The 26,260-nt window shown below is 58.2% G+C and overlaps 8 protein-coding genes and 1 non-coding gene across 9 annotated transcripts; 4 read left to right on the forward strand and 5 right to left on the reverse strand.

Moving 5' to 3' along the window:
- Window positions 1-501: 501 nt before the first annotated feature.
- On the reverse strand, window positions 502-3,665 carry GGTG_02720 (hypothetical protein). Its single transcript, XM_009220495.1, has 4 exons — window positions 3,284-3,665; window positions 2,610-2,677; window positions 1,678-2,536; window positions 502-1,615 (listed from the first exon to the last, which is right to left on the reverse strand). The coding sequence occupies exons 2-4, from the start codon at window positions 2,659-2,661 to the stop codon at window positions 1,312-1,314; spliced, it is 1,215 nt and encodes a 404-aa protein (XP_009218759.1). The 5' UTR covers window positions 2,662-2,677; window positions 3,284-3,665; the 3' UTR covers window positions 502-1,311.
- Window positions 3,666-5,178: 1,513 nt separating this feature from the next.
- GGTG_02721 (hypothetical protein) lies at window positions 5,179-5,894 on the forward strand (the record flags this gene model as incomplete). The annotated part of the gene is made up of 2 exons (XM_009220496.1): window positions 5,179-5,240; window positions 5,495-5,894. The coding sequence occupies 2 exons, from the start codon at window positions 5,179-5,181 to the stop codon at window positions 5,844-5,846; spliced, it is 414 nt and encodes a 137-aa protein (XP_009218760.1). The 3' UTR covers window positions 5,847-5,894.
- A 2,126-nt stretch (window positions 5,895-8,020) lies between these two features.
- On the reverse strand, window positions 8,021-10,743 carry GGTG_02722 (hypothetical protein). The gene has a single exon (XM_009220497.1). The coding sequence runs from the start codon at window positions 9,937-9,939 to the stop codon at window positions 8,500-8,502; it is 1,440 nt and encodes a 479-aa protein (XP_009218761.1). The 5' UTR covers window positions 9,940-10,743; the 3' UTR covers window positions 8,021-8,499.
- A 538-nt stretch (window positions 10,744-11,281) lies between these two features.
- On the forward strand, window positions 11,282-15,050 carry GGTG_02723 (mannan polymerase II complex ANP1 subunit). The gene is made up of 6 exons (XM_009220498.1): window positions 11,282-12,637; window positions 12,757-13,385; window positions 13,451-13,498; window positions 13,575-13,655; window positions 13,714-13,848; window positions 13,921-15,050. The coding sequence occupies exons 1-6, from the start codon at window positions 12,465-12,467 to the stop codon at window positions 14,067-14,069; spliced, it is 1,215 nt and encodes a 404-aa protein (XP_009218762.1). The 5' UTR covers window positions 11,282-12,464; the 3' UTR covers window positions 14,070-15,050.
- A 20-nt stretch (window positions 15,051-15,070) lies between these two features.
- On the reverse strand, window positions 15,071-16,244 carry GGTG_02724 (cytochrome b-c1 complex subunit 7). The gene is made up of 2 exons (XM_009220499.1): window positions 15,869-16,244; window positions 15,071-15,693 (listed from the first exon to the last, which is right to left on the reverse strand). Exons 1-2 carry the CDS (start codon window positions 15,982-15,984, stop codon window positions 15,435-15,437), a joined length of 375 nt encoding a protein of 124 aa, XP_009218763.1. The 5' UTR covers window positions 15,985-16,244; the 3' UTR covers window positions 15,071-15,434.
- Window positions 16,245-16,401: 157 nt separating this feature from the next.
- On the forward strand, window positions 16,402-19,154 carry GGTG_02725 (solute carrier family 25 member 33). Its single transcript, XM_009220500.1, has 2 exons — window positions 16,402-17,878; window positions 17,963-19,154. Exons 1-2 carry the CDS (start codon window positions 17,254-17,256, stop codon window positions 18,724-18,726), a joined length of 1,389 nt encoding a protein of 462 aa, XP_009218764.1. The 5' UTR covers window positions 16,402-17,253; the 3' UTR covers window positions 18,727-19,154.
- Window positions 19,155-19,304: 150 nt separating this feature from the next.
- On the forward strand, window positions 19,305-19,386 carry GGTG_20049. Its single transcript has one exon. It is a non-coding gene; the product is annotated as a tRNA-Arg (tRNA).
- A 248-nt stretch (window positions 19,387-19,634) lies between these two features.
- GGTG_02726 (hypothetical protein) lies at window positions 19,635-20,160 on the reverse strand (the record flags this gene model as incomplete). Its single annotated transcript, XM_009220501.1, has 3 exons — window positions 19,958-20,160; window positions 19,805-19,844; window positions 19,635-19,700 (listed from the first exon to the last, which is right to left on the reverse strand). The coding sequence occupies exons 1-3, from the start codon at window positions 19,999-20,001 to the stop codon at window positions 19,635-19,637; spliced, it is 150 nt and encodes a 49-aa protein (XP_009218765.1). The 5' UTR covers window positions 20,002-20,160.
- Window positions 20,161-20,630: 470 nt separating this feature from the next.
- GGTG_02727 (hypothetical protein) lies at window positions 20,631-25,351 on the reverse strand (the record flags this gene model as incomplete). The annotated part of the gene is made up of 3 exons (XM_009220502.1): window positions 20,631-22,005; window positions 22,207-22,664; window positions 22,804-25,351. 3 exons carry the CDS (start codon window positions 25,349-25,351, stop codon window positions 21,997-21,999), a joined length of 3,015 nt encoding a protein of 1,004 aa, XP_009218766.1. The 3' UTR covers window positions 20,631-21,996.
- Between the last annotated feature and the right edge of the window lie 909 nt (window positions 25,352-26,260).

Raw genomic sequence — 26,260 nt, forward strand, 5'->3', positions numbered from 1 at the left:
GTCGTCGTCGTCGTCGGTCGGGNGGGGGGGGGGGGGAGCTGGACGTCAGGTCGAGCCTGGGGAGGGAGGGGCCCATGGCGGCTGCTTGCGAGCGTCGGATGCCATGTTGAGTATGCTTAACGATTCGAGATTCCCAGCGTCCAAGAGCGTTCGTCGACAAAAGAAGAACAATGGGTACCGTTTAGCAGGACAAAGGAGACAACTTAGCTCAGTAAGGCAAGAGAATTGACGCTACTAATCTGTTTTAACTTCAGCTGTTGTGCCCGGTAGACTGAGGTAGAGAAGCGAAGGTGGGTGCTGCTGGTTTCAGTGCGTTGGTTCCGGTGCGTCGTACCCAACTTCCAAACCAGTTGTTAGCTGACCGGCTAATACGCCGTACCTGACCGCTGAATCCTGTTAGCGCATACGTAACCTGCCCGTTGTCGAGCCTCCAAGGACCTACACCAAACCATCTCTCTCCCTCGGAATCGTTCGCAGGGCCAGGAAATCCAAGGCAAAACGCAAAGGCGAATCGAATTGGCTAGATACATACTACAAAGACGGTAAGCTGAAAAGAGAGACATCAAACCAGCACAAGCCTGACCGCTGCCCCGGTCCTTCAAAACATCGTCGCGTGTTGACCCCGCCCAGTCTAGGCGAGTGGGTTGCACACCTCCTCCCCCTTCCTTCTCAGGCGCTCGAGCGGTCGACCAGCAACAAAGGTTGTTTTTTTCTTCTGCTTGCCTGGGCGCGGGCTCAGGCCCGAGCGGTCGAGGGACCATGACGACATGACATATGCGGGGGGAATACAATGGGGGTGGGAGGTCATCAAGGGTTCTCGTCGCGCATAAATTCCAAAATCCCACGCGCAAACCCTTATGGAAATCATCTCTCACCAACCTGAAGCTGATCGACCCAAGAGACGGCACAAAAAGAGAATGAGAGCGAGAAAATCAAGTGCTATTCACATTTTTTTTGTGTATCCCAGAAAGAGAGGGGGAGAGTACAAGAACCTGATGCTAGAAGACTTTTTCGTTCCCTTCGGGGCGGCGGTGATATTAAGTCTAATAGTGGGATCCTGACTGTGGCAGCTTCCACTATGACCGGGGGTAGGAGAGATGTGTTGTATGACCAAACGAAGTCCAGAGCAGTAAGAAAACACTTGGATGATTGATGACCGTGAAAACGAAACACAAGAGAATCAGCGTAATGGAAAAGAGAACGCCTCCGTTTCCTAGCCTGTGACACAAGGTTGCAAGTTTCATCCCCGTCCTCCTAGGAACAACAATCGATGTGGCGGCGATTCAAAAAGCAAATAGGCGACCCAGCCGATTACAGCATGGATGCGACACCAGCAACAAGCGACAGACCAAGCAGAGCCATGTTGATGGTCATACCCGTGGCCGAGTTGGGGTTCTTGGAGCCGCCGGAGTTGGGGTTGTTGATGTCCTCGTTGGCCTTGTCGTTGTTGCTCTCGCAGGTGAAGGGACCCTGGATCTTGTTGTCACCGCCGTCTTGGGTGCGTGCGTGGGCCTTAAGAGAGTTGCAAGACTTCTTGATGTCCGTCGTGCTCTGAACGTCGAAGACACCCTTCACGAAGGCGCCCGAAGCAGAGTCCATGGAGGGAAGCTCGACACTGGAGGAGGTAACAAGAGTCAGCAAATGAATTAGGCCAAGGGATTATAGGATGATACTCACGCGCTGAAGTTGCCACGAAGGCGGACAGCGCCTCCAACCTGCTGGAGCTTGGGCATGGTATCCAGGCGCTCGAGAGCAGTGTTGTTGGCAATGGTGAGCGAGCCGCCAACCGTGGTAAGCTGGGGGAACGAGATGTTGGAGAGCGCGGCGTTGCCGACGAATGAGATGTCGGCACCAGCCTTTGTCAGGTTGGGGGCGTCAAAGCTGACGATCTTGTTGGTATCAAACCGGAGCGAGCCGTTGATCTCCTTCACCTTGGGCACAGTGAAGGTGGAAACGTTGGCGATCGTCAGGTTGGCAGCCCACAGCAACTCGGGCATCTCCCACTGCAGCTCGTTGCGGCCATTGGCCTGAAGCTTCAGCAGGGTGGTCAGGTTGGCAAGCTTTGAGACGTGCTTCAGCAGGCGACCGTTGTTGTTCAGGTCCATGAAGTCGACGGTGACCAGGTTAAGGCCATCGAGAGAGTTCAGGAAGGTGTCGCTGATGATGACCTTCTTGGCCTTGGTGACACCAACGGTGCCAAAGCCGAGCCCGGCAAGCTGGGGCAGTGTCTGCCATGCGATCTCGCCCACTTCGCCGAGGCGATCGAACTTGAGAGTGTCGAGCTTCTCCAGACTTGCCAGGGTGAACTTGCCCTTGATGGTCTGGATGGTGTCGCTCTCGAGGCTACGGAGGTTCTTGTTGCCCTGCACCGTCAGGTCACCCTCAATGGTGGTGGGTCCCGAGAGCTTCAGGGAGTTGTCGGTCTGGTTTCCGATGTTGATGCTCTTGACCGTCCGGCAGCTCTGCAGGTTGGAGGCGTCCGCATTGGAGTTGATCTGGATGGTGTCTTGGCTACAGAAGTTGCTGTTGCCCTGGGCTACACATGAAGTCACGATCCGTTAGCATACTGCAACGCAAGGGACAAGATATTGCGAGAAAACGGGACCTACCAGAAACAACAGCCGCAGCCGCGACGGCAGATACAAAAGCCTTGGCGATCATTTTGTCGGTTTGTGTTCTGAAAGGCGGGAAATGTCAGCGCTGCGGTCCAGGTGCGGTCAAGTATGGCGCGGTCTCCAGAATTCACTCCCGTGGGATCGTGGTTTGTGACGAATTGTGCGGTGCCAGTGGTATGTCTACAAATGGGATGGATGTTGACCAAGAAACGGCCAAAAAAGCGAGTTGATATTATGAATGTGTGGTGTGGTGCTTTGGGGAGAAGGCCAGCGTCGGTCGGTGGTGGAATAGCGGTTGGTTTTTTTTTTTGTTGCGGACCCAAGACGAGGGGTGGCTTCTCGGCAGGGGCGAAGAGGCGTGGAGGCAAAGGCCGAGGCGGTTGGGAAGGTGACCGGTCCAGACTCAGGCGGTTTCCTTCACTCGCAGTCACTCCGAACAGCAACTGGTGGCGTGTGCGCGTGGATGCTCCGTCCTGCCTTCCACATTCGCCTTTTCCATTGCCGGAAGCATACCATCTGTCTTCCCAGACTGCACCGCCCGGTCGAAGCGTTGCCCATCGTCGGTCGATAACGGTCAAGGAGGCAGGTGTGATGGAGTGTGGTGCGGGTGGGCGCGGTTTCCGTGTCGAGGTGCCAATGGGATCATCATAACTTTGCCGGCTGCTTACCTTATTTGCCCGTTTGGAGCCAGGCGTTACAGTTGACTCTGAGGTTATACCGATGACTCGGATGTGGTTGAAAAAAGCGTGTTGGGGGTAGCAACGCCCTCGATTCTCCTCACTAGGTAAGTTAAAGCCTCCGGGAAAAAGAAAAAGGTGGACGATTAAAGTAAGTAGCGAGTGAATGTCGTAGAATCAGAAAAGGAATGGGGGAAGAATGCCCGGCGAACGATGGGGGTTTGTAATGAAGAAAAAGGCAGATGTGGCTTGTGCTCGCAGAACAGGCAGGCGAAGAGGTCCGGGAGGGAAAACACAGAGGGAAATTGAACTGAGAGGGCGCGTGGAGTTCGGCAAGGGCCAAGAAAATGCGAAAGGGGAGGTTAAAGTTGGATGGCGACCACTTGCAGAGCAGCCGCGCTAGCAACGTGCCAGGGGTGGGCGATGGCTGCATTACGGTTACGGCCACCCCACCCACTCCCTCGCCCGATCCCTGCCCCTGCCCCTGGCCGGTGCGGTGCGGTGGTCTCCACCTGCGGCCATCATCATCCAACTCGACCTGCTCCCGCTTTTCCATCCGCCGCCGTATGATAAGCTGCATGCTTTCCACGCTTCCTGGCTGCTCGTGAATATCATTGTGACAGCGGCAGCGCACTGTCGGTGCAGTCCAAGGCCCCATCAAAGCAATATCTGCATTTTGCACAGTCATTTCGCATCTGCTGACGGACAAGTGGGAACCGTCGCCTCCCGCCTGTCCATGCTTTTTGTTGCTGTTCTATTTTCTCGACCCTCGCAAGTCTACGCGGCCCTTCCTCCTCCTGGCCCCTCATTGGCCTTTCCGGCTCGTGGGCTCCTTGTTTTCGGCCACTCTCTGAAAGCCGGTCGCCCCAGCACGCACTTCTGGGGATCGGCCGGCCCAGGATCCAGTCAAATGTGCCATCTCGCCGTGTTTGTTTTGTTTACACCAGGTGACGGGCTCGGGAGGGATTGCATTATCCATGGCACATTCTGTGAATTGCTGCTCTGTCCAGTTTTCCCCGATATCTCCTCCCCCAGCCGTGCCCCAGTCCCAAGGACGACGGACATTATGGATCACCGACGACACCTGACATGGTTTGGGGCGATGTCGTTTGGGGCGGCTTCGGGCACAAAAACAAACGAAACCCGCTGTCAAACCAACGCCTGACTCGGCTCTTCGTCGCCGGCTACCTAGTCTCAGGGGGTTCCTCCAAGAAAGAAAATGACCCCATGGGATGGCCGTTCCAGGCGACGATTCCAGGGCTAGGCTGCTGAACTGTTGTGGCGCACCTGCTGTCGGCTTGGCCTTGGGTTGCCAATGCCGTCGCTAAGCTAGGTACAGAGGCTGCCATCGATGGACTGGCACCAGGGACGCGTCCGCTGCCCGTGTGTCAGTGTGTGCGGTGGCGCGCCTGAAGAAAGCTGGACGGGGCCCCAATTTGTCTCTTTATTCTTTTATTCCCTCTCCTTTCGTGTTCCCATATGCACAGTTCAAGCCTGGTTTTTGGATTGGGGTGGATCCGATTGCCAGGCCAATATCGCGGGTTGCCCTGGATGGCGAGATTGCCTCCCTGGGCTCCCTGGCAAACCGTCGGTCAATCGTAAGAATTCTAACACCGACTTTTGTGACCGCTGAGGCGACCTCCGTGAAAGCACATTGCCAAGATCAGGCCTGGAAGGTGATCCCGCCGTCTCTATTTTTTGCTATGGAGCCGGAATTCTAGAAGTCGCAGCGCAATTGGAACAGGCAATGGTTTGGTTTGTCATGGTTGCTGCGGCGAGGGTGCAGACAGAGTCTTCCTTGCAATCAATTCCACCCACAGATACACACGCACACCGTATTGTTATTGTGCAGCGATTCCTTCCATCACGAACCACACGTTCTAAACATGGCAAATCCCATCGAGATTCCCTGTTCTTCCTCCCGCCCGTCCCAATGCATTCAGAGCCTGTGGGAGACACTGGCTTATTGGGAAGCTCATCATTGATAGAGGCGTGCCTTCCCAAAAAGGGAGGAGCCATCCATCCCTGCTGAGCTGCAGGAGAACAAGCGGCCCAGCTAACGACACTCCCCTGACTTATAATTGGCACGCCCCCTCTCTCTCGGCTGGTCTGAATGTCCGCTCTTGTTTCAACCAAACCCCGCCAATGCGATGCAAAATCAAGAAAATGCGAGGAAGCACAGTTAGCTACGTGAAAACGCAGCGAGCACAGCTGCTGGCAAGAGGATGAAAACGAAAAGGAAGACCTCAACCCGAAACTCCTCGTCGGCCTTGTCCGAATTGTGCCAATCCTGCCGCGACCTTGGACAGGACGCGTCGTCACTGCGGCCCGGAGTTTGTGCACGATTGCGGACCCACCGGCGGTGCTGCTCGAACTGGGCTTGGTGGGCAGAGGAATACGAAGGCCGTCAATGGCTCGCCCACACCCACTTGAGGGGGAGCGGACTCGACAGGCCGGGCCTATCAACTTGGCGGCCGACACAAAGCAGGTCTGGAACCTGGTGCCGAACCCGAGCAGCCAACCGGAGCAGGCTGTTCTGGCCCGACGCCGCTGAGCGCGCATCGCCAAGGTTTGGACCGCAAGCCAGAGATTTACATTTAGCTATCCTTTGACTCGTCTCTCGCGCCCAGGGCCGCTTATCCGTTTCTTTGGTTGCCGCTGTGGTGGTTTTTTTTTCTCTGGCTCCGTGGCTCCCCAACCGTCGGGTTTTGGAACTACGAGTTTTAGTGCAACGAAAGTTTGGATCTGCAAGCTCCCGCCGCTTGGCGTTTGGGTTGCTCCTGATCCTAGAGGAGGTAACAACCATGCGGGCTAATCCACGCTGTGCCATGACTGGAAGGATTCACACCTCCAAGGCTGGTCCGAAGACGAAGCTTCTCTTGTCCTGAAATGACCGATATCTACACCATTCGATCCCTTTCTTGACCTCGCTGCTAGGTAGCAGCCTCCCAAACCAGCCTTCCAAGACCCCCTCCCTTTCCACAGGTTTTATCTTACCCCCCTGCCTTCTCAATTCCTCTAGCCGGCGGCGGAGACGATCCGTCTTAAATCCGCCCGCGCTAGCAACATGACCACTGTCAATGAGGCGGCCGCCAATGCGTCCACCCCCATCCAAGCCATGTCTTGTCTTGTCTTGTCTCGTTGGGGCCGACACGGCCAAAAAGAACGAAAAGGGGGGAAAATATTGGGAAGATGCGAGCGTGACGGGAAGCCGGCACGCCACGGCGCAGTCGTTACGGTTACAATTCTAGATCGTCCACCCCTCGTCAGTGGGACTGTGTCCCCGCTGGAGCCGAGCAGCGACCTTGTGCGCTCGGCTAACGCTTCTCTTGTGCGCTGTTTGCTTGTTCGCTCTCGGCGGCCCTGTGTCTGTCTGTTCGTGTCTGTCCGACGCCAAAACGTGACACTGCCAACCCGGCCTGGCCGAACACCACCAGCTTTTTTTTTTTTTCTTTTTTTCTTCAAGGATGAGGGCGGCTATGACGACGACGAAGGGCGCTAGCATGGCGACGTTCGGGAGGCCGCGTCGGCTTGCCACCCACTCGCGCCGGCTCTTCCAGCAGGCGAACCGTCCGTCCGCAGCCTCAAGTGGATGATAGATAGCACGAGGGCAAGGCCAGAAGAAAGGAAGGCCTTGCCTCAACGGACACAAAGATTCAAACAAGACACAAGAATTTGGTTTCACTTTCAATTTTTTATTTGTTAGTTGTTTATTTACTTAAACTTTGTCATGCCAGCAGGGGAGGCTAGCAGGGCAACGGGACGCTCACACGACGGCCACCGCGGAGTCCAGCGGGCTCAACCTGCGACATCACCCTGCCCTGCCTGCGTTCCCTGCCGTGCGGCAGATCATCCCGTCAATCCCACACGCGCAGATCCGAAACAACGACACCGTCGGCCTTTTTTTTTCTCCTTCTTTCTTCTTCACCCATGTTCGTTCGTCCTCTTCGCCCTTCAACATCGCTCTCATGAAGATTGTGCATGCGTGTGTGTGTGTGTGTGTGTGTGCTAAGAAAAACGTGGTAGCCATCTTGCTGGCTGGTAATCTGTTCAGCACCCGGCTTTGCGATCTTCTCATCAACATCAGACCGACTTGATTATGAGTAAGGGCAGCCCAAGATGAGCTGAGACACTTGATCGTGGGTGTTGGCATGTGTTTCTGGTTTCCCTTGGCAGCTGCCTGGTACGGAGCCGGAGTGGCTTTACGCCGAAGAAACCATAGTAGGGAGAGCCTGGTGCCAGAGGGCTGCCCAAGTACGGGTAATCCTGCGCGACAGGACGCCGAATCTCTCAAGCCTTCATTTTCGCGTCGGTGCTTATCGGCCCGGTGTTCGGGTCGGAACAGTGGGGTGTCCGTCCCGACTCTAAAATCCGCCGCCGGAGAGCACGCATAGACATGACTTGGACATGCATTAATATGTAGACGCATGTTCGAATATCTCGGTCCTTGACTATGCAGTGTGGCTGCTGACGTCTCTCTGGTCCCTGACGTGAGTTTGTTGCACACACCTGTATCTTATATGGGCTGGCTGGATGACTAGACACCTTTTGGCCGCCGCCGAGCTCCTCCCGGGAGAGACAAGATCTCCAAGCTATCGACGGTGGCCAAGAGGCAAACGTTTTGCCCACCGGCTCGGCTAGCCGCGGTGCCCGCTCGTTTCCACGCGGCCTGTGGCCGGCGAGGCGGGAACGATGCACGCGGCCGATGCCACGGCCGCCCGCCCGCGTGACATGACGTCCAAAAACGGAGCAGCCGGCCTCCCCGGTTGTGAGAGCAGAGACGGGCCGCGGCGTGGCCTGGTGGGGCAGGCATGTGAGAAGGCTAGAGGAGCAAGTTCTGGCGCTCGCCATCTGCGTGACGTCCGGCTCGCCCACGAACACGAGTGAAACCCATAGAGACAGATATGGCATGTATCTTGAGTGTATCAAATTGAGTGCCGATACGCCATTGCAGGTCTTTTCCTTCTCGGCCAATTGCTCCCTCCTCAAAGGGGATTGGCCCTGAGATTTCGTTCCCTCATCAGAAGCTTGGAGGCCTACAGCGCTCAAGGGCATGGCCAACTGTATAAAGGCTGTGAGGTTGCTTTACACAAGATCATATGAATGTCTAAACAGCCGTCCTGGCACCATCTGGTCTATTCGCGCCACATGACGGATCTATTTAAACTAACAAACACCAGCCCACCTTCTGCCGTGAACCGGCCACTCTACTCCATAGTGCTCACGTCAGTCTCCTCAACCCGCCACATGTACCACATGAACAAGCTCCGATACGGCTTGAACCGGTCCGACAGCTCCCGCATGTCGGCCTCGTTCATGTACTTCCACTTGCCTCCCTTGCCCGCGGCCTTGAGCTTGGCGACGTCGCGCCCGACAAAGGCGGCCATGCCGCGCTGGACGCCTAGGTCGCCGAGGCTGAAGACGTCCATCCGCTTCAGGGCGAAGCAGGCGAACATCTCGACGCTCCACTGCCCGAGCCCGCGCACGGCCGTCAGGCGCGCGACGACCTCGTCGTAGGGCGCGTCGGCCAGCGCCGCCGCCGACAGCTCGCCCGACGCGAACTTGGCGGCCAGGCCCTGCACGTACTCGGCCTTGCGCTGCGAGAGGCCGGCCGTGCGCAGGCGCTCTAGCGAGGCGGCGGCGACTTGGGAGGGTTGCGGGAAGCGGCGGGGCGGCTCGGTGGTGGTGGCGGTGTCGTCGTCGTCGCCGCCGCTGTGCGGTGGTGGTGATGGCGGTGACGGCGGCGGGGAGAACAGCGCGACGAACTTGGCCTTGATGGAGCGCGCGGCGGCGCCCGACACCTGCTGGCTGATGATGCCGCTGCAAAGGCTCTCGAACGGATCGATCTCCTCCGCCAGGCCCTCGGGGCTGAAGATGTGGCAGTGGTGCGCCTCGACGAGCGACCTCATGCGCGCGTCGACCCTGACGAGGTACGCGCACGCCTCGTCGAGGATGGTGGCGGTCGTGGTTGCGGCCGGCGGCTTGTCGTTTGCTACTGCTGCCGCCGCCGCCGCTGCTGCAGGTTGCTTGACCGGGGACAGGTCCTCGATGGGCGGCTGGGCCGACACGACGACACGCGACGTCTCGGGCGACAGCAGCGCCGCGTTGGTGGCGCGCGGGTTGGCGGCGCGCACAGTCGCCGGATGCTGCTGCGACCGCCGGCCCGGCCTGCCCTGGGGCTCCGAGATCAGCCCCACGGCGCTCGGGGTGGGCGTAGCCGGCGGCTCCGCTGCGGGAGAGGCGGCCACTGTTGCGCGGCGCTTCTTCCTCGGCGGCGGAGTTGATGGCGGCGCGGGCGGAGCACTCGCTGCTGCTGTTGCGCCGTCCTCCTCGTCTTCGGTCTTGGTCACCTTTCTTTTCCTGGGCGCGCCCGTGCCGCGTCTCTGTCTAGCAGGCTTTGGGGGTGGAGGCATCGGCGCAGACGCCGACGCCTGCTCCGGAGCAGCGCTGAGCCTGGCCGACCTCCGTACAGCCACGGGCATCTCGTCAGGCGCTGTTATGGTCGAAGTAGTTCGTAAATGGATGTGGTGTCCACCAATATGGTGGCTGCTAGGTCTGCTACGACCTTGTAAATCAACGGCCAGGTAGGGCCTTTGGCTTCGATGATGTAGGGCCACCCAGAAAGTGGACACAGCCCCTCGTCGCATGGGAGCCTATAAAGTCCGTATTGGAGCTTGGGATTGGTGTATCTGGATGCAAATAGTAGTGTCTATTTTGTCTTGATGTTGTGGTGTCGGGTACTTCTGATCCCTTTCTCCTGCTGAGATGTGGTGGTTTTCTGTCCCATCGCCCCTGGCTCGGTGTTACGCTGACTGGACTCTAATCGCCGAGCATGAAACCAGCTGGGTTGATGAGCACACGCCAAACTATCTTTGCTCTGGTGCCATGCTTGCTTCCCGCGTTTCATCAGGACTTTGAAGTCACGTCGCTGTCGCCGACTCACGTGGCAAGTAATTCCATGTGGTCACTGGCACCTCAGCCCTGAAAGTTCCCGATTAAAAACGCACCTAGTCGGATTGCAATGATCAACCCCATTTTTGATATTTCCAATATGGGATTTGCTGAGGATATAGTAAGCGGGCTGCGAGTGTTGATCGAGGTGTGCCTATTTTTGTGTGATATTGGGGACGAAACCCCCATCTCTCCCATTTCGCAACAAGATTGACCCCGATATTGGGCCTTCAATATCTAGATCGACGCCCCGCCACAGCACCCCATGCCGGCTGGCTCGGTGGTAGCGTACGACGGCCCGCGCGATCCAGCCAGAGGTTGACACCGACGGTGCCATGGATTGTCGTTCGAATACGGGCGCTCACTGGGTTCCCCTTGCCTTTCCTTATCTGCTGTTCCAAGCGGCGATGTTGGCCACTGTTTGGCTTGCAATCGATGTTATTTGATTCCTGCTTCTTTAGCGACCTGGCCAAGTTGGCGTGCCCCCCTTGGGGTAGAGCGGGGACACCTGGTGGACCCTCCAGGTTTTCTGGATCGGATGGTTTGGGGAATCAAGCCGAACCTTGCGCATCGCGTCAACACGAGCCCATCCTCCTTTCCTTCCCAGTCTCAGCACATGGGATGACAGCCCAAGCAGGCCCAAGACGCAAACCACTGGCATGGGACGCGCTGGCCTTGATTGCTTGACATGGCGAACGGCAATGCAGCAGCACAGCATCTGCGCTTGCACTGCCACTGCCACCTCGTTTTACTGCTGTTGATCGCGCAGAACACTGAACACTGGGCACTGTACGGTGTAGGGGCCGACATTAACCCACCGATGCACGTCAATGCGTGCCCGTGGCTCCGCCCTCGCATCTTCCTCCTTTCAGTCACATCGCGATTCGCAATAATCTGCGGGAATGGTCAACGAGCACTGGGCATTTTGGCTGGAGCCTGGCGGGATGGGGACCCACACGATACTTCGGGGGCGTTCTCGAACCCCAAACAGCCCAGCCAGCGAGAACACACGCACTTTCACAATATATAGTGTACACTCAGCATGCCTCAGTAGCTGGCTCCCTTGGGCACTTGGCCCATCTCTAAATCTAAAGAAAGCGAGATGTCCGTTGACATGCAGGATTACAGACATCCTGGGCGTTGTTTAGCTTCGCTCAACTGCCTGCCACTTACTGTACAGGCGCAGATAACAGAATGGATCCCTCCAGTCCGACTTGCATCTCGATTCTCCAATCAGCCCCCTCTGCTTCTCCTCCCCTCATCTCGTGCGCCAAGTGCACACAGTACACGAGGGACCTGTCACGGTCCTCTTCCGCTGTGAGCCCCTGAACTGCGGGTGCCAGCTCGCCGGCCGCTGGGGCTGGACTGGTCGCTCGGCTGTGTACCCAGGTACCTCTGTGCTTATTCATTCAGTCAAACATTCAGTCCCGTCCCTGCCCTTGCCAGGCTCTGGGTTGGCAGTGGGAGCCCCAAATTGCCCTCGATCTTTTCCCGCCTCCAGACCCACGCGCCAACACAGGCGGCCAAGCCCACTCAAGGGGCAGGTACCAGGTACCTCCAAAAAGCCAAATCCCACCGTCCAAACCCCTGCGCTCACCCATCTTTTTTTTTCTCTCTACCAAATTTGACAGGCTAGGCCGCTCTTGGCTCCTGTCCGGCCTCCTTCGCTCGACACTGCTCACCAACTTGGCTTTGCCCCTAAACCCGTAATCCAGAGGACACGACCCTCCTGCAGAACCTCCCGAGTCCCTTCATCGACAATCCTGCCGCCGTCAACTGTTGGCGACGACTCGGCGACCCGCGACTGTCCCCGTCCCGGTGCATCGGTCGCGACAATCCCACTCGAGCAACACGTCGGCGAAACGTGCCTTGCAACCCCCCCAATTAAGCGTGGCATCAAATCGCCCTCGACCAACCCAAGCACACCACACCACCACACACGCTCGACCCGAGCTGACCGCGAGTGGCACACGCCGATTTTTCTTCCTTTTTTTCTTCTTCATCCTTGGCCGCTTTCTTGCTCCCGCTTCGGCAGCACCCCGTCGCGCAACCTGACCCCTCCGTCGCTCCCGGTTTATCGGTCGTCCTGAAAAGGCTCGCTAGCGATAACGAAGGACAAGGCCCGGCCGGTGCTTCGCTCGCGACCATCCGCTCGTTTTTTTTCTTTTGAATTTTCTCCCCTCCTGGTGGCACCATAGGGCTACCCCAACATATTGTCGCCATGCTTCTTCCCAAGGGAGGCATCAACTGGAAGGCGGCCAGAGGCTCATTGCCGCCGTCAAGAGCATTGTTCGCATTTGTGACAAGAACGAGGTTCCTGCTCTTGGTCGCCATCTCGGGCCTCATGCTATTGCTATGGCGTGGAATCAGCACGTCTGCGTCGGAAGTCAAGAGGTTAGACAGAGACACCCGTACACATGCACACGTACCCGTACAACACGATGGACATTGGCGGGCAGCTCCTCGCTCCATGATGGCTCAGCGACACTAACTCAGGACTGCGCTGCGTATAGTTTCTACTGCTGGGGCCCCTCTAAGCCGCCAATGGACATGTCCATCAACGAACAGGCTGCGTGGAGCGCTCACCTCCAAACTCCCGTTATCTTTAACCGCCACAAGCCCATCGTGGTCAACGCGTCCACCATTGTCCACCACAACCTAAACCCTGTCAAATCGACCCCCAAGGCCGCCTCTAACGAGGAGCGCGTTCTGATTGTGACGCCCCTGAAGCAGGCTGCTCCCTACCTGTCCAAGTACTTTGAGCTGATCGCCGAGCTTACCTACCCCCACCACCTAATCGACCTTGCCTTCCTCGTTGGCGACTCGGAGGATGATACGCTTGCCGTCCTCTCGGCTGAGCTGGAGAGAATCCAGAAGCGCACGGATAAGACGGCCTTCCACAGTGCTATGATTGTCGAGAAGGACTTCAACTTCAAGCTGAGCCAAGACGTCAAGGATCGTCATGGTTTCGAGGCTCAGGGCCCGCGCCGCAAGAACATGGGTCGCGCCCGCAACTATCTCCTTGCCACCGCCCTGAAGCCTGAACACTCGTGGGTCTACTGGCGCGATGTCGATATTGTTGAGAGCAAGAGCTCCATCATTGAGGACTTTGTCGCTCACGACAAGGACATCCTCGTCCCGAGTACGAACTTCCATATGCGCCGATTTCTCTTCCTAAGAGCAACTAGCTGACAATGTATGGCACAGACATCTGGTTCCATCGCTACAGGGATGGCCGTGATATCGAAGGGCGATGTAAGTTTTGCTCGGAGATTTAAACCTTTGTGAGGTGTTGCTGTTATAGCGTTGTGCTAATGTTGATGCACTGCAGTCGACTACAACTCTTGGGTCGAGTCGGACAAGGGACGGAGGCTTGCGGCTAGCTTGGATAAGGATGTTGTTCTCGCGGAAGGTAAGTCTTCTCTGCCCTTGAGGTCACGATGGAGCGGTCGAGGCTAACCGTCCCCTAGGCTACAAGCAATTCGATACTGGCCGAACATACATGGCCAAGATGGGTGACTGGCGTAACAACCAGGACGAGGAGATGGAGCTTGACGGTATTGGTGGCGTGAACATCATCGTCAAGGCTGATGTTCACAGGTCAGGTCAGTGATGCTGCTGTTTTGATTACGCAATTCCATGAGATCCAGGCTAACGGTCGATGTCGGATTCATCAGGCATCAACTTCCCTTGCTACGCTTTCGAGAACCAGGCGGAGACGGAGGGCTTCGCTAAAATGGCCAAGAGGGCAGGCTTCCAAGTCATCGGCCTCCCCAACTACGTCGTGTGGCACATCGACACGGATGAGAAGGGCGGAAACGCATAAGCTCGGGACCTTCGAGTTTTTTCCCCCCCTGACGCCAGTTCATCGCTGCCAAGGCCACTAGAAGGCCTTGCGCGACCTGTTGTCTTTTCTTAGTCATGTTTCGGGCCCATGAGAGCATCTTGATTTTGTCTTCTTGGGCGCTCACCGCCCCTCCCTGCGGTCCTATTTATGCCTGCGGAAATACCCACCCCCAGCGGAGGCTGGAGGCTCTGCGGACCTGGTGGTGGAAGATGATTGTTGTACGACTTGGGGCTCACGACACAGACATATCGCATTTACATGTTCGAAAGCTTGTTCAGAAGGAGTTCTGCGGATTGGGTTGGGACGCTTCTTGACTAACTTCTTACTCATTGTTTACTGACTACCTGCCTATTTTTTACTTGCTACCTCTGCTTCATCGCACGCAAATATCTTTTTTTTCTTGCCGGGTGGGGTGGGTTTGGGCGCAGGCAAGCCGAGAGCGTCGCGGACAGCATGTGGAAAGTACCAATCGTTGTCGTCGACGGGACGAGGGTTGGTGGGAGAGAAGTTGTGGCATCTCCCCTCTCCCTGCTTGTTTATTTCTTTTATGCGGAAGCACGACTGAATCATTTCTTGTTTCCCTTCTGGTCGATATATGCTCGGTTGGGCTACTCGGGAGGACTGGGGTGGGGGAAGTTGCGCCCTTTTTTTTTCTATCCTCTTGGCTCGGCGTGTTGCCGGTACTTGTTCTCACCTACGAGAGGCCTTGTATGGACGGGGTGGCGAGGTGGCCGTTTCTCCGTATCCCGCTACTTAATAGACTCTGGTTGTAAGTTCGGGGCTGTCTCGGGTCTGTTGCCGTTGTATACAGTAGGTAGAGTGTTTAAGTTTTCACTCCTCATCTTTTGGCGTTTTCTGTGTTTCCACTAGGACGTGGTGAGAGCGTGATCAATGTAGACCGCACATGATGTGCTTCAAGCGCCGAATCTAGACGTACAATACACAGCTCGAGACGTTGGTGTATTGCCATTACGGAGAGGTTCGTGAAAAGAAGTCTATTGTATAGATGCATATTCATCCACCAGAGAATCTGATTTGACGAGGGCTTATTTTATGCAGCACTCCCTTCTTTACATGGCCGTTTCCGTTTCCTCTAGCCCGTCACGTGACGGCAATATCTATACAATCGGAGCAGGGATGCGCCGCGAGAGCGTAATAAAAAAAACACTGGCCTCCTGTTTTGTCCTTTCTAAGGCGTCTGTCCACTACTACCCCTTCCAGATACCAAGATGGTGATTCAAAAACGCGGCCGTCCTCATATTCTGAAGCCCGACAGGTTTCTTTTTGTATTCTTTTTTTAAACTTTATTTTAGACCCCTTTCCTGCCGTATTTTTTCTCTCTCTCTAGTGGCTCTTGATGACAGTGATGCCGTCGAGAGCGGCCTTCTCCTTGGCCTCGGCCTCGATGGCCTTGATCAGGGGCAGGATGTAGGGCACGTCCTCGTCGGCCTTGGTCCACTGGCCCTTGGGCAGCAGGGTGTGTGACAGGCTGAGCTGGGCGGCGCGGCGGAGCCTGTAGACGCGATCGTACTGCTCCTTGGGCGACAGGCGCTTGAGCGCCAGCTGCACCGTCTCGTTTTCCTCCGAGATCAGGTCATCGGCCCTGGGGATTTTCGGATCGGTTAGTTTTTGCGGGTTCCTTGCGCCAGCCTGCGCCTTTTCATTTTTCCTTGTTTCTTTTTTGTTCCCGACTCCGTCTCCGCCGTTCTTGTTTTATCGGGCCGCATCGGTGGTGATTGGGAATCCGGCCGAGGAAGAAAGAAGGAAAAAAGACCTACCTCAGACCCATCTGGCGGTAGCCGGCGGCGTTGGCGTACCAATTGGCCACGGGCGTCAGCATCTTGGTGAGCCATGGGCGCTTGAGCACGAAAGGAGCGAGGCTAGGAGCCGACATTGTGGGCGGTTGGTGTTTGCGGGTGCGTGTGCGCGGAGAGGGGGGAGTCTGGCGTCGGAGGGGGGTTTGCGTGGTCTGGGTCGGGTGTGGTGACGGCTTCGTCGTCGGCGAGGTGGCGTGCAAAAGGTCTGGATGGAGCTTCCCGGTGGCTCAGACAGGTTTGGGTGGCAGCCTCTCGGGCGGGTGGGTTGGCTGATAGCGGCCGGGATCCCTCAAATTCCTGCGGCCAATTTGGTCGAATCAGCTCAGTGCAGTTTCGAAGCTTCCCTTGCTGTGGCGGGCTGTCTGGGCCACTCTGGTCACGTGAGCTTCTAGATGGGATTGTGTTCCGATTCTGGCGCCTGAGGCAGCAAGGAGACCCAGCCGCCGAACCGAGCACATGGCAAGTGACGCTTCGATGCCGACACCGGATCAATTCAGAACATGAAATTTTGACAATGCGCCGATATGGTTTGCTGTATTACATCGTGTACACATAATCAGAGTCGATAGGGATGCATATCCGTTCGGTGATCACCGCTTGACGGCTGCGAGGAGCAACCCAGGGCAGTCACTTTCAAAACGCCATCTACAGTGGAAGGCGGAGGGGTGCATTCATGTTTTTCCCTGTGTGGTGTCCCTGTGTGGTGCGTCATACTGGCAAATCCAGGTATTGGGGGGCGCATGATTGCTAAATTGGGCAAGTGATCCTTCGAGGTCAGGACGGGAATTCAGACAGACACGGGGAAAAAAAAGGGACTTTGACGGCGACCCAAAAAAAAAAAGATCAATGTCGCATTTTGGGCTTGTCGCTGAATCAAAAGGGACGGCAGTCGGACGAGCTGCGAAACAAGACATCGAACGGTTTTCCGGATTCTTGGTCTGTTGTCCCGCGAAGTCAATGGCCAGCCCGTGATCCAAGAGCCAGAGCCAGAGCCAGAGCCAGCGACTTGGTCGCGTGGGATTGAGCTTTCCCCGCACACCAGACCTCCATGACCCGAGCGGGAAGGCACGACAACGTACAGCCAGCCTAATCATTGAGCCATCTCGTCATTACTCGCAGGCCTGTCCTCCTCTGCCGTCATTTTATCCCTAGCCGCTGCCGTCTCTGTCGGCCCTCTTTCGTCACAGTTTTCGACCCCCCACAAGCACCAGCCATTGCGTCAGCAGCCCGGATACGCCGGCCCTTTTCTACCCTCTCCTGGTCGGAGTCCTTCTTCCTCGCCCCGTCGATAGAGCGACAGCCGCAAACTAGCTTCGTCCGGCGGGCAGCCAAGAGGAGGAGGTGGCATGTCGCATAACCAACCCCGGCTTCCTCCCCGAGGAAGCCCCGACGCGGCCGCCGTTGCCCAAGACTATGAGCCGTCGCGACCGTCATCCTCCTCCCCCGACTACGAGCCACCAATCCCCGTCCCCTCATCATCCGCCCCGCTGTCGCTGGAGTACGTGCGCACCGAGCCCGACGCCCTCGCCGCCGCAGCAGCAGCATCCTCGGCCGCACCCCGCGGCGACGCCATGACGGGCCCCCGCCCCCGCCCCGGCCCCGTCGCCGGCGCCGACGCCACCCCGATCACGGCGCTCGAGAGGTGGGCGGCGCATGCGACGTCGTCGCAGTTCAACGCCTTCGCCGGCGCCGTCGGCGGCCTCACCTCGGGTGTCGTCGTCTGCCCCCTCGACGTCATCAAGACCAAGCTGCAGGCCCAGGGTGGCTTCGCGGCCGTGCAGAAGGGCCGCCACGTCGGCCACCACCGCGTCTACCGCGGCCTCGTCGGCACCGGCAGGACCATATGGCGCGAGGAGGGCATCCGCGGCATGTACAGGGGCCTCGGCCCTATAATACTAGGCTACCTACCCACCTGGGCCGTCTGGTTCACCGTTTATAACAAAAGCAAGGAGCACATATCGCAGCACACTAGTAAGTTTCTGCCGTCCCCTTTTCTCCCTTGGAGCGTTTGCTTTCACCCAAGGATATGTCGGCTAACGAGAGCGCCCGCTGCAGAAAACACATTCCTCGTCAACTTCTGGTCCTCAATCGTGGCCGGGGCCAGCAGCACAATCGTGACGAACCCGATATGGGTCATCAAGACTCGGCTCATGTCTCAGACGGCGCACCACATCCGGACCAGCTATTCACAGTTCCCAAAGGGCGCAAACACGCCGACGTCGCGACCGACATTGCACTCGCCGTGGCACTACAAGTCGACGCTGGACGCCGCCCGCAAGATGTACACGACCGAGGGCATCGCTTCTTTCTATTCGGGCCTGACCCCGGCCCTGCTGGGACTCACGCACGTGGCCGTGCAGTTCCCGGCCTATGAGTACTTCAAGACCCAATTCACAGGCCGTGGCATGGGCGACGGCGGCGGCCACGGCGCGACCCCCGAGTGGCTCGGTGTGTTGTCGGCCACCATATTGTCAAAGGTGATGGCGAGCAGCGCCACGTACCCGCACGAGGTCATCAGGACGCGGCTGCAGACGCAGCAGCGGCCCGTCGTGGGCATGGGACGCAACGGCTCGTCGGCGGAGCAGGAGCAGATGCTGCCCAGGTACAGGGGCATCGCCAGGACATTCCGCACCATCCTGGTCGAGGAGGGCTGGAGAGCCTTCTACGCCGGAATGGGCACCAACCTGATGCGGGCCGTGCCCGCGGCGGCGGTGACGATGCTCACATACGAGACGGTCATGCGCAGGCTAAACGAGGCCAAGCACGATGGCGAGAGGAAGCTCTCGGCCGCTGACGATGCCGAGGGCCTCTCGCTGTGATTGCAAAGAAATAAACCCGATCGCTGGCCGATGTCTTCCTCAGGGATATACGCGCCGCTTTCTTTTCATCATGTTGCTCTTTAGTCTTGGAGACAGAACCGGTTTTATTTTTCTCGGCAAGGGGGTTTTACGCGGAAACATGCGTGCGATGACGGACAGAGCAAGCAGACGATACCCCGACAACTCTTAAAACATTACTTTACTTGGTTTTAGTGTAGGTATAGATATGTGACGTTTTTTTCTTACTCTCTTTTCATTAGCAGGGCTCGAAGGGACCAGGGCGGATGGCTGGAAGAAGTCCGAGGCTCGGTTTTTGCTTGTTTTATCATGCCCCACCGCGCCCTGAAGCATCATTTCAGAGATACAAGTTGTTATTTGTCACACCCTTTTGTTGAGAAATAAAGCCCATTGAATGATGATTTAAACCGCTTTGCAGTAGCCTCTTGTTTGCCGAATGGGTCGCATCTTGACTTTTATGGACCTCCCTTGGAAAAGCAACAGAAATACTGGAACCGCACATGGAGCAGGATAGGAGGTTATAGTATGGCCCGAGTCAGCAAGATCTTCAGGAACATCAAAGGCCTTTGGCGCAAAGGTAGCGCGTCCGCCTCCTATTCTGTAGCGAGCGGAAGGCTGTGGGTTCGAGTCCCATGAGGCCTGTTTCTTTTGCATTTTTGTACTTTTTATTACTTTCGTACTGTTTTTTTTATTCTCCTCACTGCTTCCAACTTGCTTTACTCGATTGGCGTCTCTTGCTTGGGCTTGTTACCGTTGAGCACTTTTTGCGATTGAAATGAATGCAGACCACGCATTACAGTAAAAAATAACCTGTAATTCAACCTCGTTGGTCCTCCCGAAGCCCGGTCTCTCCCATCTTGCCATTCGTCGTCCAACCCCCTGCCTCGCCTTCACCTGGGAGGCTCCTCGGGAGGGTTCTGCAGCTGTTTCCTGCGATACGCGTCGCGTTCCATTTGCTATGGAAGGGCGGGGAAAAAAGAGGTGTTAAGATGGCGCTTGTTCAATACCTTCTGGTCCCCCCCACGCAGCGCAGCGCGCATGAAAGAAAAGAACAACTTACAGCGTTCAGCCTGGCCTCGCGGATGGACGAGCGTGTATATCTAGATAGGTAGGGAGGGAGTGGGGGTATGCACATGACAAGAGTGAGCTATCTAGTCTTCATCATCGACGGCCGTGGTTGACTGTTCGTTCGCCTTGTGCTTCGCCAACGTACGTGAACAGGATGCAGGCCATGGTGAAGGCCGCCATCGGGGCCATGACCGTCTATGGCTCTCGCAGCCCGTCAACCGGCCACCCGGCACACAGGTGAAGTTGGTCACGCAGGCTGTCTTTTTTTTTTTTTTTTTTTTTTGCGGAACCGGGCTCCTTGGTCGCCCTCTCTCCCTTACTTACCCTTGGGTTGATGTTTGCCATGGCTTTCCGGTCCCCACCCGCCTTGGGGGAGGGGGCGGCGCTCGTGGGATGTGGATGATGGGTGGGTGGTGTGTTTTTGTCGTGTTTTTTTTCCGCTGCGCTTGCTATTCTGCAACGGCAGTGGAAGCTTCTTGGGACGACGGCCACGGCAAGTTTCAGCTTGGTGGCTGGCCTTTTCGGTTTATCTTTGAATGTTGACGGGGCAATCAAAAGCAAGAAAGAGGTGGGTGGGTGTTCGGTCAAGAAAAGGATTCGTCGATAGATTCCATCGTACGATGGACATCGGGGTGCAAAGTACCGAGCGCCAAGGGCCCTGTAAAACCCGGGCGCCCACTGCCCGGGCCGATTCCAACGCATTGAGCACGCCCCCCTCAACTGCCGCCCCGGCAATCGATTAGGCGTTGAGGCCCCTGAAGCCTGGCTTGCGTCGAGTTTGGGAATTCATGTCACAACCGACGCATGATCAATATGGCTGAGATGGGAAGACGAGAGTTCCAGTGCCAGTTTTATTTTCCTTATGATTATCATCGCATCGTAGTGTAATATCATGGCGGCGTTGTAGGCTCATAAAAGTGATAAAAAAAGAAAATGTCCAAGTGTCGAGACACAACGTCTTGTCTGGCAGGAAAGCAGGAAACAGAAAATCTCGCAATATCCATGCCCCATCTCAAGTCTGATAACGCAACGGAAATAGCTCTTCAGTCTGGATATAAGCCAATGCGCGATAAACAAAACCAAACAACAAAACGTTTAACCAAAGATAACAAAAAGCAGATCGTGGTCGTCAAGTCGTCAGATGATCCGAGTTTCGTCGTCAGTCCCGTTCCCTCTCTCGCTCCCGATCCCTCCTTCGCTTCTCGCGCCTGTGCCTGCCGTGATCGTGATCGTGTCCATGTCCATGCCCGTGCCCCACCTCGTCGTCAGCCTCTCTGTAATCGCCGCCGCCGTATAGGATCTCCTCCTCCTCCTCGTCGCCTACCGGTTGAGTCCACGCCTTGTCCCTGCGCCTCTCCTCGCGTTTGTCCTTGTCGCTGTGTCGGTCCCTGCCGCGATCGCGGTCGCGGTCCCGCCTCCTCTCCCTCCCGCCGTCCGACGGCCCCGCATCATCCCGGCCGTCATCGTCGATTCTCTTATCCGCGCTGCCTAGCGTAGCGCCAAGCAGGCCGCCCAGCATGCCGAGCCAGCCGCTTTTCCCCTCAAGCAGGCCCTGTATCTGGCGCGCTGTCCTCTCGACAGCCTCACCATCGGAACCCGCCACGCCCCACTGGCCGTGCGCCTGGAAGCCGTCGGGCCGCTGGCTTCTGTACTCAAAGTCTCCTCGCCTCGATGCCGGGCGTGACGGCTGGTCAAGCGGACGTCCGTGCGAGTCGAACCGGTCCGGGAGCGACTCGATTACCACCTCGTCATCATCCTTGGCAGACGAGCTGGGCCCGTGTCGGCGCCGTGAGCTGAGCGCGCGATCGGACGCGTCCGACCCGGACCGCCGCCGGTGATGTGGGGGCTCTGGTGGAGCGCTTGAGGATGCGGAGGCCTTGTCTTCAGAGTAGTGCGGGAAGGCAGAGTGTGGTACGAGCTGCTGGCTGTCGGCTGGATCGCGCGCAGGGCCTATAGGGTCTATCTTTTGGTCGTCTGGTTTGGCTCCCGACTCCTTGTGGTGTCGCTTCAGCGTCTGCGAAGACTTGGGACTGAGTGGGATGAATATGACGGATTTTGCAGCCTCGGCCTGCGGCTGAGGAGAATCCATGTCCGTCGGACTGTGGGCATCAGAGACAAAGGACGCTTTGGATGATGCGCGGGATTTGGGCCGCGAAGACGAGCGGTGGCGGCGGCCTCGTGGATTTACACCATCTAACCGGTCACCCAGTTTTGTCAGTTAAAACACAGTCACTCGAATGGGGTTCCCAAAAGGCGATGCGCCACTATGACATGGACGGGATATAGCATTCGCTGGAGGCGAGCTTATGGTTGTGGACAGGACGCACCCGGACCTGGCTGGCCGGACGAGCGGGCCGCTGAACTGGCGCCCGCGTGAAGAGGAGCTTGACTCACTTGGTCGCCGTGGGGATTCATCCCGGGGTGAGTAGGCGGGTAACCCGCTGGGGGCGGCGGCATCGGTTGTCCCTGCGGCGGGCCCGTGGGGTACGGCGGCATCGGTACTGTGGGGGGTGGTCCCATGTTTGTCGGGGGAGGCATTCCCATGCCCATCTGGTGAGGGGGCCCTGGGGGCGGAGGGGGCCCTGCTGGCGGGTATGGGATGCCCGTGGGCGTCGCTGCCCCGTTTGGGCGTTGCGGAAACTCGAAATCCGACAGGTTTGTTGATACCACGTTTGGGTGCTGGGTAAAGGCGCCGGGACCGGCTGCTGCGACCCCTCCGGCGGTTCCCGACATTGCAGGCCCTGGCCGGAAGCCACCAGAGGCGTGTGGTGGAGAGTGTTGCTGGTGACGATGGCCGTGGTAGTAGTCGTCGTGGCTGTCGTAGCCGTCATCTGTCGCCTCATCCGCGAACCCTGTTAAAGGATGGCCCAGTGTGTCAGTCATCAGCCCGCGGTCTCTCGTACACTGCCTTTTCGAGGCTGGCTCCGTTTCCAACGCGGCGCGGGAAAGTCACGGTCAGTGGTGAGAGGATGGAGGTGTCGGGATACTCACTTCTTCGCTCCCTGTCTTTCGCCCTCTGCTCCCTGATGCTATCTCTATCTCTATCTCTCCGGTCGTCATGTCCGCGGTCGTCACGATCCCTGACATGGTCTCGATCAAGGTCTCTGTCCCGTTCACGGTCCCGTTCACGGTCCCGTTCACGGTCTCGTTCACGAGCATCCCTCTTGTCACGATCACGCTCACGCTCGCGCTCACGCTCGCGCTTATCCGCATCCTCTTCCTCCTTCTCCCTCTCCTTGGACTTTTCTCGATGCTTCTGAATTGTCTTGAGCCCGATGGCCGCCGCCGCGACGCCCGCGCCCGCGGCTGCCATCTCCCTGATCCGACTCCTGCTCCGCTTCTTCTCCACTTCCTTGGGCTCCCTGTCGGACGAACTCGCAGAGCTCGACGCGCGCCGGCCGCCGCGGCGGTGGCGGAGCCTGGATCGGTCGCTTTCCTCGGCCGCCGAATCGTAGTCGCTGGCGACGCCGCGGGTGCCGGCGCGGGCCACGACCGGAACTGCCCCTCCTCCCCCGCGGCGGTCGTTCCGGCCGAGGGGATCGTTCCCGTACTCAACCATACCTAGTTCGGGGTCAGCTCTTCCGGAGTCGGCATAGGGGAGGGGTTTCGGTCTGTGGTGGGCGTTCGACCTGCTGTGGGACCGGGACCGGCGGCGGCGGTCGCGGTCTGAAAACTCTGAGCTGCTTCGGCTGCGGCTGCGGCTGCGGTTCTTGCTGTACCGCTTGCTCTCGCCCGAACGCGGGGCCGCCGACTGCGACCGCTCGCGCTCCTTCTTATCTTGGTGGCGGTCGTATAGGTTTTTTGCGCCAGCGCCGGCCAAGCCCGCGGCCACGATCTGGGCGCCGGTTCGCAGCCGCGACCGCGACCGGGATCGCGACCCGCTGCCGTCCCTGGCCTTGGACTTGTCGCGGAAGTGCTTCACGATGCCGGCAACGGCAGCGGTGCCCGCGGCGGCCTTGGCCATGCTTGCGGCACGGCTGCGACTGCGCTTGCGCGACGTCGAGCGCGAGTAGCCATCCGAGGAGTAGCGGCGGCGGCTACGGCCCCTCGCCCCTTCTTCCTTCTCGATCTTGGAGGCTTGGTAATACTTGGTGGCTCCCGCGATAGCCAGGGCGGCGGCAGCAATGCCCAGGCCCGTCTTGAGCTTGGAGTGCCTGTCGTCCTTGTCGGCACTGCTGCTGGTGATGTACCGCGTGCGCGACATGGACCGGTCGCGGCCATGGGACCTCGACCGGGTCCGCGACCGGCCGCGCACGCGCTCCTCCTCGACGTAGCGCTCATTGTATGCGCTGCGGGCACGCTTGAAGACCTCTGTCCCCAGGGCGCCGAGGGCAGCACCGGCGATCACCTTGCGGCCGCGGTTCTCCTGTATACCACCGTTATCGCCGCGGCGGGTAGCGAGGAGGGCGGCAGCACCGGCTCCTGCTATGGCGCCCTCGGCCAAGTGGCGCTTGCGGTGATGGTCGGCGCTGGAGCTACGCTCGCGCACAACCGTGGTCTTCTTCTTGACGTAGTAGTCCTCGTCGTCATTGTACTCACGACGGGCAGGACGGCGCTCGTCCCTGTGGCGCTCAACGGAATACTCTTCCTCACGGACGTCGCGGCCGCGATAGGGGCCAACCTCACGGGCCTCGGAGCGGCGGTAGTAGTACTCGTCGTCTCCATAGGTGCGCTGCTCCCGCTGCTCGCGTACGACCAGCGGGGCCGGGGGCGGGGCCTCCTGGAAGATGATCTTTTGCTCTATAGGACGCGAGCGGATGACCACAGGGGTGACTTGGATGGGGGAGGTGGGCCCAGCGGGCTCGTAGATTTCCGTCTCCTTGCGGTAGCCCACAACCTCGCCGCCGTAAGCGTCCTCACGGCGCTCCTCGACGCGGCGCTCAACCTTGACATCGCCGTCCTCGCGGCGCTCGACACGCTTCTCCACGCGGACGTCGGTGTCGCGGTCGTAATCGCGTTCCCAGCCGGTGCGCGAGTGGCGGTCCCAGTCGCGATCGCGATCGTGGGGGGACAGCGGACCACGGTCGTAACGGTCACCCGTGTGCTCGACCACCTTTCGCTCGACCCGGGACCTGACCTCGGGCCCGTAGGGGTCGCCGGGCTCGCGCTCGATGCGCTCGACGACCTGGCGGCTGGTCTCGGCGCCGCGGTCGTGGTCATACTTACGGGATTCGCGAACGATCTCGACGTCGTCGGCGACGCCGTCGCCGTCGTAGTCGCGCTTGGTTACGTGCTTGTGCTCGACGGTGCTGGTGTTGCGGGGCTCGTAGGCGGAGCGCGGGCGCTCGGGTATGTAGCGATCCCGGCGATCCACGTCAAGGGCGTCGGAGCGACCTGGGTAGTCGCCGGAGCGGAAGCGACGGTCATAGTCGTCGTCATACTCCTCCACCCGCTCGACGACACGCTCGGTGCGGTTGGGGGTCACCTTGTACCGGTGCACTGTCCTGTCGTACCTGGACTCGTCGAGCGGCGAGGGCGAGCGCTCCGACCGGTACTGGTACACCCGCGACTCCTTGTACACCCCCTCGGGAGGAGGCATTGTGGGCGATGTGTCTGTCACGCTCACAGGCGCGGGGTTCCTTGGCGGGCTTTCCGATGGCTAAACAGACGGAAAGGCTATTTGGTTTTGTTCTCTGCTGGGAAGTCAAGCAACTCCCTGCGTGCGCTGCTTGGCTTGACTTGGGCTTTGCCGATCGTGCAGCGGGATCACAAACAAACAATATGGGTGGTGAAGGAAGAAAAGAAAATAATAATAAACGATTTCCAGAGCGGGCGGGCCGGAGAACCAAAGAGGCCAGGTTTGCTCGGCAGTGACGTGATGGAGGGGGAATGGGAAATGTCGGGGGAGAAGACCAGGGAAAAGAAGGGGGGGAAAGGGCTGAACAGGCGGGTCTTGCTGGCTGACAGCAGGCCAACAGAGATTTATGGAGACGGAGACGAAGGAAGTCAGGACTGCTGCGACAGGTTTTGATCCCCGGAAGCAAGGCGACGAAATTAGAATGGCTGGCTGGCTGTCAGCAGGGGCAGGGAGACGTGCTAGCACATAGGTCGTTCATTTGACGTGCTGCAGCGCGTGGGTGGTGGTGGTACTACCCGCTACAACCAAACCTCAACCTAACCCTCCCACCTTGCTGCAGCAGCAGAAGCAGCAGGGCCGCACAGAAGATGCGGCAGGGGCCTGGGGCTGGCAGTGAGGGGTCTGGCTGTGTGGCCGAGAGGATGAACCAAGAGAATGAATCTCAACTGCCTGTCCGGGACTTTGATGATGTGATTTCTGCCATTTCTATAATTTTCTATACTTCTATCTATTGTTTTTTTTTTCAGAGTCTTCTTTGCCTCCAACATCTCCTGCTCTCATCCATCTTTCTTTCCCCCACCCCTCAGCGGCTGCTGCCCCTTTGTGTGATTGACGAGGGGCTCTGCTGACCCAGCCTCGCACCTGGAATCC

The sequence above is a fragment of the Gaeumannomyces tritici genome (assembly GCF_000145635.1).
Source record: "Gaeumannomyces tritici R3-111a-1 unplaced genomic scaffold supercont2.2, whole genome shotgun sequence".
Classification (NCBI taxonomy): domain Eukaryota; kingdom Fungi; phylum Ascomycota; class Sordariomycetes; order Magnaporthales; family Magnaporthaceae; genus Gaeumannomyces; species Gaeumannomyces tritici.